Raw genomic sequence first — 10,247 nt, forward strand, 5'->3', positions numbered from 1 at the left:
TTTTGCAGATTCTACATTATTCTTTAGCATTGCATAGTATTCCATTGTGTGTATGTATCATAGTTTGGTTATCCATTTTTCAGTTGATGGACACCTAGGTTGTTTCCATCTTTTGGCTATTGTAAATAGTCCTGCGATGAACATGGGTGTGCATATGTCTGTTGTTGTCATGGCTCTCACTTCTTTAGGATATATACCTAGTAATGGAATAGCTGGGTCAAACAGTATTTCTAGTTCCAACCTTTGAAGGAATCGTCAAGGCAGATATGTTTTACTAACTAAGTTAAATATTCTTTTTTTTTTTTTTAAGATGACTTCAGGAGACTTTTTTTTTTTGGTTTAAGTTTTAAACATGACTTCAGGGCAATAGTTTAAGGGATTCATCCACACTCCATGGCTCTAGAAAGTCTACAGTCCATGAATATTTGAAATTCTGTTCTACATTTTTCCTCATTTGATCAGGATTCTTCTATGAAATCTTTGATCAAAATGTTCAGTTATGATAGCCAGACATCATTTAGTTCTTCTGATCTCATGGAAGGTAGGTAGTTGTTCATGGAGGGAATTAGCTACACATTCCATATCCTCCTTCTATTCCTGACTGTCCTTCTTCCATTTTTGTTAATGGAAGAAATGATGACGTAAAAGAGCAGAAGAGAAGATTTCAAAGGGCAGGTTGAGAGGACAAAGCAAAGTTGCATAATGAAATGTGGAAAGACATGGAGTTGGAAAATCAAAGGGGAAGAACACGCTTGGTATATCTCAAGCTGAAAGAACTGAAGAAAAAATTTAAGCCTCAAGTTGCAATATTAAAGGATTCTAAGGATAAAATATTGAACAATGCAGGAAGCATGAAAAAAAGATAGAAGGAATGCATGTGGTCATGGTACCAAAAAGAATTTTTTGACGTTCAACTTTTTGAGGAAGTATCATATGATCAAGAACTGATGGTACTGAAGGAAGTAGTCCAATCTGCACTGAAGGAATCGGTAAAAAACAAGGCTCCATGAATTTATGGAATACCCATTGAGATGTTTCAACAAATAGATGCAGAGCTAGAGGTGTTCACTCATTCATGCCAAGAAATTTGAAAGACAGCTACCTGGCCAGCCAACTAGAAGAGATTCACATTTGTGTCCATTCCAAAGAAAGGTGATCCAACAGAATGTGGAATTATTGAACAATATCATTAATATCACACACAAGTAAAATTTTGCTGAAGGTAATTAAAAAACAGTTGCAGCAGTGTATTGCCAGGGAATTGCCAGAAATTCAAACTGGATTCAGAAGGGGACATGGAATGGGGATATTATTGCTAATGTCAGATGGATCTTGGTTGAAATCAACAAATACTAGAAAGATGTTTATCTGTGTTCTATTAGTTGTGCAAATGTATATGACTATGTGGATTGTAACAAATTATAGATATCATTGCAGAGAATGGCAATTCCAGAATACTTAATTGTGCTCATGAAGAACATGTACATAGATCAAGAGGCATTCATTCAAACAGAACAATGGGACACTGCATGGTTTAAAATCAGGGATGTATTCTTTCACCATACTTATTCAATCTGTATGATGAACAAATAATCCAAGAAGGGATTATATGAAGAAGAATGTGGCATCAGGATTGGAGGAAGACTTGTTAACAACTGCAATATGCAAATGATGCAACTTTGCTTCCTGAAGGCCAAGAGGACTTAAAGCACTTACTGATGAAGATCAAAGACTACAGTCTCAATATAAAGAAAAAAATCCTCACAACTGGACCAATAAGCAACATCGTGATAAATAAACTTGGATCCACAGTCAACGCCTATGAAAACAACAGTTAAGAAATCAAGTGACATGTTGCATTGAGGAAATCTTCTGCAAAAGACCTCTATAAAGTGTTAAAGAGCAAAGATGTCACTTTGAAGATTAAGGTGTGCCTGGCCCAAGCCAAGGTATTTTCAGCCATCTCATATGCATGTGAGAATTGGACAGTGAGTAAGGAAGACCACAGAAGAATTGATGCATTTGAATTGTGGTATTGGCAAAGAATATCATATGTACCATGGACTGCTGGAAGAGCGAACAAATCTGTCTTGGAGGAAATACAGCTGGATCACTCCTTGGAATTGAGAATGGGCAGACTTCATGTCTTGTACTTTGGATGTGTTTTCAGAAGGGACCAGTCCCTGGTGCAGGATATCATGCTGGGTGAAGTGGTTGTTTATTGAAGGGATTCTTCTTTCCCCATCAAATGGACTTAATAACCTTGTTCAAAATCAGTTGATCATAGATGTGTGGGTTTATTTCTGGAATCTCAATTCTATTCCATTGGTCTGTATGTGTCATGTTATACTAATACCAGTCTATTTTGAGTACTGTAGCTTTATAGTATCTTTTGCTATCAGGATGTGTGAGTGCTACTCTGTCCTTCTCTTTTAACATTGCTTTAGCTTTTCACAGCTTTTTGCTATTACATACAAAATTGAGGATTACTTTTTCTACTTCTGTAAGGAGGGCAGTTGGAATTTTGATTGGGATTGCATTGAGTCTATAGATTGCTTTGGGTAGTTTTGACATCTTAACAATATTGTCTTCCAATTCATGAACATGGACCATCTTTCCATTTATATAAGAGTTCTTTAATCTCTTTCAGCATTGTTTTATAGTTTTCATTATATAAGTCTTTCATATTCCTGGTTAGATTTATTCCTAAGTATTTTATTCTCTTAGATGCTATTGTAAATGGAATTATTTCTTTAACTTCTCTTTCAGATTTTTCATTGCTAGTATATAAAAACCCAACTGATTTTTGTTTTTGACCTGAAACTGCTAAATTCCTCTATTAGCTCTAACAGTTTTCTTGTGGAGTGTCTGACATTTTCTGTATATATGATCATATCATCCTCTAATAGAGATAATTTTACTTCTTTTCCAATTTGGATACTTTTTATTGTCTTACCACTCTGGCTAGGACAATATTGAATAGAAGCAGTGAGAGTCAGCACCTTTGTTCCCAATTTCAAAGGGAAAGCTCTGTCTTTCTCTATTAAGTGTAATATTGGCTATAGGTTTTTTGTATATGCTATGAATCATATTACAGAATTTCCCTTCTTTTCAAATGTTCTTTGAGGTTTTCATCAAGAAAGGGTGTTGGATTTTATCAAACTTTTTTTTTTTCTGCATTCATAGTAATGATCACATTTCTTTTCTTTTGCTCTGTTGATGTAATGTGTTACATTGAGTGATTTTCTGATGTTGAACTATCCCTGCACACTGAAATTAATCCATTTGGTCATGGTGTATGACTCTTTTGATATGCTGTTGGATTCGTTTGCTAGTATTTTGTTGAGTATTTTTGTATCTACATTCTAAGAGATACTGGTCTGTAGTTTTCTTGTGGTGTCTTTGTCTGGTTTGGGTATAAAGGTTATGTTTGCTTCACAGAGTAAATTAAGGAGTATTCCTTCCTTCTCTATCTTTTTGAAGATTTTAAAGACTATTGGGGTCATTTTTTTCTCTATATATTTTGTAGAATTCCCCAGTGAAGCCATCTGGCCAAGGACTTTTTTTTTGTTGGGAGGTTTATGATCACTGATTCAATTTCTTCCGGTGTTATGGATCTGTTAAACTTTCTATTTCCTCTTGAGACAGTTTGGGTAGATTGTGTCCTTCTAAGAATTTATTCAGTTTGTTGCTATACAGTTGTTCGTAATATTCTGTCATAATTCTCTTTATGTCTATCATGTCAGTTGTAATGCCCCCTCTTCCATTTTGTTACTTTGATTATTTTCATCTTTTCTTTCTTTATCAGTCTTGTTAAGTTTTGTCAATTTTAATCTTTTAAAACAACCAACTTCTGGTTTTTATCAATATCTTTATTGTTTTCCTGTCTTTGTACATATTTCTGCTCTGATCTTTTTTATTTCCTTTCTTTGGCAGGTTTAGGCTTAATTTGTTCTTCTCTTTTGTGATAGTTGGCACTGTGTGTCAACTTGACCAGACCACAATTCTGTGTGGTTTAAGCAATTGTGATGTGGCTTGTTCCCATGATGGGATCAGATGTATATGTTTTGAGCAGCCAATCCATTGAAAGGGAGTTTCCCTAGGGGTATGGCCTACTTCCAGTATATTTATGGACATCCTGAGAAAAGAGACACACTTCTGTGGATTGGGATTCTGTTGTGCTGCCTACAACTGTCCCTGAGCGAACAATCCACCATTTGGCCTGGAGATCTTGGATTCGTCATTTGTTGGAGTCAACAGCTGGTATACTGCCTACTAACCTTGAGCTCTTCAGCCCCTGCAGCTGTGTGAGTCAGAAAAAGCCTCCAGCTTGACATTTGGTACAAGAACTTGGGACTTGCCAGCTTCTATAAGTGTGTGAGCCATTTTCCTAAGATAAATTTCTCTTTCTCTCTCTCTCTATAAGCTTTACTGGTTTTTCTTCTTTAGAGAACCCAGTCTAACACGTCTTTCTAGTTCTTGGAGTTGTCAAATTAGGCTGTTAATTTGAGATCTTTCTTCTTTTTTACATAGGCATTTATTGCTGTAAATTTCCCTGATTATGGCCTTCATTGCATACCATAAGTTTTGGTATATTGTGCTTCTATTCTTATTTGGCTCTAGGAAATTTGTGATTTCTTCCTTGACCCATTAGCAGTTTAATAGTATGTTGTTTAATTTCCTTATGTTTATGTAATGATACATTATTTTATAAAGGGATAAGACTTTTTAAGGATCTTAAAAATAAAATAGGACATGTTATTACTCACATGTTTTTGTCTGCATGTTGTCAAGTCAATTTCAACTCATAGTGCCAGAATTGAACTGCCCCATAGGGTTTCATAGGCCATAAAGTTTATAGTAAAAGGAGATCTGGTGGTATAGAGGGTTAGGCATTTGGCTGCTAACCAGAAGCTTGACAGTTCAAACCCACCAGCTGATCCACTGGAGGATGATGAGGCAATCTACTTCCATAAAGATTTATAGGCTTGGGAACTTCTCTATGAGTTGAAATCGACTCAATGGAGTGGGTGGGTTTTAAACTTTCTGGAAGCAGCTTAACAGATCTTTTCTCCTTTGGAGCCACTGGTGAGTTCAAACCACTGACTTTTTGGTTAGCAGTAAAGCACTTTAGCCATTACACCACCAAGGCTTCTAAATAGGACATACACTTTGCAATTTTATTAGTCTTCTGTTCATCAGGCATTTTTCAGATCCATGTTGGACTTTGCCAATTGTACAATTTTGTGTAAGTTTTATGGTGGTAATATTTATAAAGCATTTTGTATTTGAAATTGGGTGTTGACATGATGAAGTATTTCTTGATTTCTTTTGCTCATAGCCTGTTGGCCCTGGAAAGTATGTGTTTGATACTGGATGTGAACAACATGGTGAATATCGCTTAACAGATGTGGTAAGTTGCAGAGTACACATCATTTCCTACGTTCATAGGTAAAAGAGCTGTTCAATTATAATGCTCCTATAAATTTATGCCAACTCTTGGGAACTTTTGCTTTTTTGTGTTCCTTCTTTATTTACATGCATTAATATAGAACTAAATTGCTAGAACTGAACCAGTCATTTTACAATTATTGCTGAAGTCAACATGAATTAGCTAATTCTGATTTAGGAAGTTTTGGACAGTGTGAGGCTCCTGGGTAGTACAGTTTTGGCTTGATGACTAATCTGAGGGTTGGTGGTTCAGACCCATCCAGTGGTACCATGGAAGAAGGGCCTGGCTATCTGCTTTCATAAAGATTACGGCCAAGAAAACTCTATGGAGAAGTTCTACTTTGTAACACATGGGATGACATTAGATGGAATTGACTCAACAGCATTTTTTTTTGAGGTCTTAGAAATGACAAAATATGTAACATGGTATCACCACAGTCTGTCCAATAAAGGTTAGCATTTCAGGGATGTAACTCACAAGATCCATTTCAACCCTTACATTTTTCTATAGATAGTTGGCAGTTGGTCTTATCACTGAACAGCATCATGAACCAAAACACAACCCCAAACCTGTCCTTTCTCCCTCACTCCTAATATTCCAGACTGAGTTTATGCAAACGTTAGTAAGTTTATATTTTTAAACTTAAAATAGGAAAGAGGTGAGGAGGAAGAAGAAGAGGAAACATTAATAACTGTCATTCCCAAATGGAAAGCTACCAAAATCACTGAGTTGGCCCTGTGGACACCAAAGATCCCCGAGGAGTCACCAGCTGCAGACACACTGCCTGGGCAAGAAGAGGCCCTGGGGGTTGAGGGTATGTATGTCTCCAGGTTCTTCAAGAAAAGACTCTGGGCAGATTTGTGCAAGAGCACCTTTGAGATCAGCATGCAAGGGTTAACAGATACTCCCAAGGAGAGGAGAAGAGGGAAGAAGTAGGGTCGATTGGATAGAGATGCAGGCTCTCTACCTCTTTGGGGAACTCCATGGGCAGGTCTAGGGATAGAGAGTTCTTTGTTTCCTTCACCTTGAACAGTGGTTGGCTGTGGGCCATCCAAGTACAATGTGGCCTTGGGCATGAACGCTGACATCAGCTGGTGACAAGTCCTTCCTTCAAGAAAGACCTAGAACACTTTTCCATGTCCATCAGAATGCTTTCTGAAAAGTTGTTCAAGTGCCAGGTAATATTAAGGTTATACTGGGTAGGATTCTTTCCATAGTAAGTGAAGGAATGCCAACTCAATTTGGCCAAAATAAAATGATAGTATTTATTGTTTCATTTAACTGCAAAGCTCAGGGTGGAGACATCTCCAACCATGGCTTGGCCAGGTCTCTGGATGGAGTCCTAGCTCCCCTTGGCTCCACGCAGTTCTGCTTGCAGCCTGTCTCTTCTCTTTAGAGAAGGAGAGGAATAGTCACCAGCTTTAACACATTTCCATCCAGTCAGTTCATGGGCCCCAGGGGCAGAGGGCTCTTCTTTCTCAATATTTTCACTAAACCCCTGGAATTAGATTTATTGGACCAACTTGGGTCACATGCATTTCCCTGAACCATATAGGACAACCATTCAGGAGGATGAGTGCTTTGCTGGCCAGGCCTAGGCTAGAGCTGGATTGACTGAAGGTGGGAGGGTGTCCCCAAAGGGAGGGCTTAGTGATGCTATCAGGAAGAGTAAGAGCTGGTTCTGGGCAGGCACCACTGTGCAGGTCTGCAGTCTACCTTGTACCAGTTTCTTCAGTTTTATCACCCTCTGATGTAAATCATAGGTTCCTGGGTGGTACAAAGAGTTTGCACTTGACTACTAACATAAAGGTTGGTGGTTCAAACCCACACAGCAGCACCTTGGAGGAAAGACTTGGCAGTCTGCTTTCATAAAGATTATAGACAAGAAAACCCTATGGAGCTCAGTTCTACTTTGTAATACATGAGGTCACCGTGAGATGAATCTACTCAGCAGCGATGAGTTTGGTTTTGTTTTTGATTGTATTTCAGGAGCAGAAACTGGGGAGGACACTCAGGTGCCAACGGATATTTCCGAGGGTGAGAATGAATCTTTAAGGGCCGGTGATGAGGATGGAGACACCACCAGGGAGGATGGCCAAGATGAGTTCCTATATGACACAGACCAGGGTGAGGACGAAGGTGATGGGAGTGAGTGTAAACAAGGGTCTGGTGGTGTAGTGCCTAAGACATTTGACTGCTAACCAGAAGGGTGGTGGTTCAAAATCACCAGCCACTCCTCGGAAGGAAGATTGGGCAATCTACTTTCGTAGAGATACTGCCTCAGAAATCCATGGAGAGGTCGCTATGAGTCAGAATTGACTCCACGGCAGTGAGGTGTTTTTTTTTTTTCCTGCATACTATGTGATGTGATGTCCTGGAGCAAGCCCATCCTAGGTCAGGCCCCAGGGACTCAAAAGGGCTTCTGAAGACACATCGCAAATTCAGTGTGGAATCTGTAGTCAGAAGGGTACTTTTCCCTTAAATACTCTTGCAATCTGCTGACTCTGGCAAGGAACCACCCAGGTTTGATGCCCACTGTTCTCCCTATGCCTTGATGATTCCATTTTGACTTCAGGCCAAAAGTCCAGTTAGAAATCAATAATACCGCTTTACTTGATTACACAATTTTTACCACAGCCCAACTGCAGAAGCATGATGAAGGGCTCACAGTGTAGCAGTGAATCAAGGCTTTGAATGGGTTGAGACTGATTCAGTTATGGCTGACACAGTGAAATCAGAACAGACCCAAATTTGTAAGATGTGAATGTACCGGAAATATAGCTGGAATGGGCAGGGACAGAGTACCCAGGAAGCAAGGACTTACTTGTGCTTACTCACCAATTTGTAGTGAACATGTGGTGAAAAACATGTGAAGCTGGTTGCAGTAGCACAAGTAAGTACATGCTTACCTTGCTTCCTGGGTACTCTGTCTCTGTCAGGGACTGTAAATTTGAAAAGAAACTTTGATTCTATAGAAAGGTGCTATGGGGTTGGGAGAGAGAGACAAATGCCAGCCATATGTAGAAGCAGAATCTTTGATGTAGTGAAAAAAATGTGAAATTGTTCACTGCAAATTAGTAAGTAAGCACAGGTAGGTCCATGCTTACCTTGCTTATTGGGTAATCTGACACTGGGAATGGGAAAAATTATGATAGAAACCCTGCAATAGGAGACTCAGAAGAGGCATAGGGAGCCCTTTCAGGAGCCTGATGAAGGACATTGGATTATTGCCATGACTGTAGAGCACAACATATATTCAAACCAGTGCAGGTGGCTGTGCTCTTTGAGCTGTTTCCTACTCTGTTGTTCAAGAGATTTGGTTGCCATGCAACGTGCACACTGCCCTTGTTTCCTGTTCTGGTACAAACATATTTTATGAATTCGATTCTGTTCCAGTTTCACTTTGCCAGCCAGGACTGAACTAGGAAGAACTTGTTTGAAATCCTGCAATGAACCTAGAAACTTCAGCCCCCAGCAAGTCATGAAACCTAGTTTTGACCTCAGGTCTGACCAAAACTTCAGTTCCTGGAAGCCTTAAAATCTTTCTTCAGAGAGAAGATTCACTTATTTTAATCCAGTTTCTTTTATTGGCTTTAAAGCTGCTATCTTGGTTAGGAAGGAGCTCTGGTGGCATAGTGGTAAGGCATTTGGCTGCTAACCAGAAGGCCAGTGGTTCAAACCCACCAGCTACTCTGTGGAAGGAAGCTTGGACAATCTATCTCCATAAAGATTTACAGTCGCAGAAATGCAGTAGTGGTCGCTGTGAGTTGGAATCTCCACAATGGCAGTGAGTTTGGTTTTGATTTATCTTGGTCAGGAGGGAAAGACGGGGCTCTTGGAACAGCTAGAGGTCATGAGCCCTCTGTGCTCTATCCCTGGTTTCAGATGGTGGTCACTAGCCCAATGGAATTTGTCTTTATTGTAAATTAAGAGAACGTGCATTTCCTATTCTTTTGGAGATGGTACCTGGAATAATTAAATCATGTAAAATGCTTCACATATACATAGATTTAGGTTTTCTTTGGCAGTAATTATCCTAAATACTATAAAAGTACACAAAGACCACTTGGTGTGTTCAGGGGTGGGAACTTGGTTAGAATCTGGCTTTCTGAGTTACTAGCTATGTGGCTTCTTACTTTCTTTTCTTCCCTTACCTGCATAAGGTGAGTAACAGCAACACCTCATGGAGGTTCAGTGGCAGAATTCTTGCCTTCCATGCAGGAGACATGAGTTTGATTCCCAGCCAATATACCTCATTTTCAGCTATCACTTGTCTGTCAGTGCAGGCTCATGGCTGCTACGATGCTGAACAGGTTTCAGCGGACTTACAAACTAAGATGGACTAAGAAGAAAGGCTTGGAGATCTACTTCCCAAAATCAGCCAGTGAAAACTCTGTGGATCACAATGGACTGACCCACAACCAATCATGAGGCTGGTGCAGGACTGGGCAGCATTTCATTCTGTTGTGCACTGGGTTGCCCTAAGTCAGGGGGCTGCTTGGATGACTGCTAACAACAACATCTCATAGGTGTAATGTCCAAAGAATTATGTGAGAATTGAATGAGCTAGCATACGTACGTACAGCATTTAAATCAGTGCTTGGCACAGTGATGCTCAATAAATTTTGGTTTGTATAGACAGCAGCTACCCTGTACCTACACTGCCTGCCCTGGTGGGCATGGAATGAAGAGGTACAATTCTTGTCCCCAAGAGCCTGAGGGGGAGGGTGAATTGGGAAATCAGTGATATAACTGCAATGTGATATATATATATATATATATATATATATATATA

General features: G+C 39.5%; 1 protein-coding gene across 1 annotated transcript in view; it reads left to right on the forward strand.

Moving 5' to 3' along the window:
• RSPH1 (radial spoke head component 1) overlaps nucleotides 1-10,247 on the forward strand; it is a 30,155-nt gene that overhangs the window by 17,977 nt on the left and 1,931 nt on the right. Inside the window, exons 6-8 of the mRNA XM_007947272.2 lie at nucleotides 5,342-5,413; nucleotides 6,104-6,266; nucleotides 7,442-7,579. Of these exons, the coding sequence (XP_007945463.1) occupies nucleotides 5,342-5,413; nucleotides 6,104-6,266; nucleotides 7,442-7,579 (373 nt within the window). The remainder of the gene's footprint in view (nucleotides 1-5,341; nucleotides 5,414-6,103; nucleotides 6,267-7,441; nucleotides 7,580-10,247) is intronic.

The sequence above is a fragment of the Orycteropus afer genome, unplaced genomic scaffold (genome assembly GCF_000298275.1).
Source record: "Orycteropus afer afer isolate SDZICR_OR568_19922 unplaced genomic scaffold, OryAfe1.0 scaffold00179, whole genome shotgun sequence".
Lineage (NCBI taxonomy): Eukaryota > Metazoa > Chordata > Mammalia > Tubulidentata > Orycteropodidae > Orycteropus > Orycteropus afer.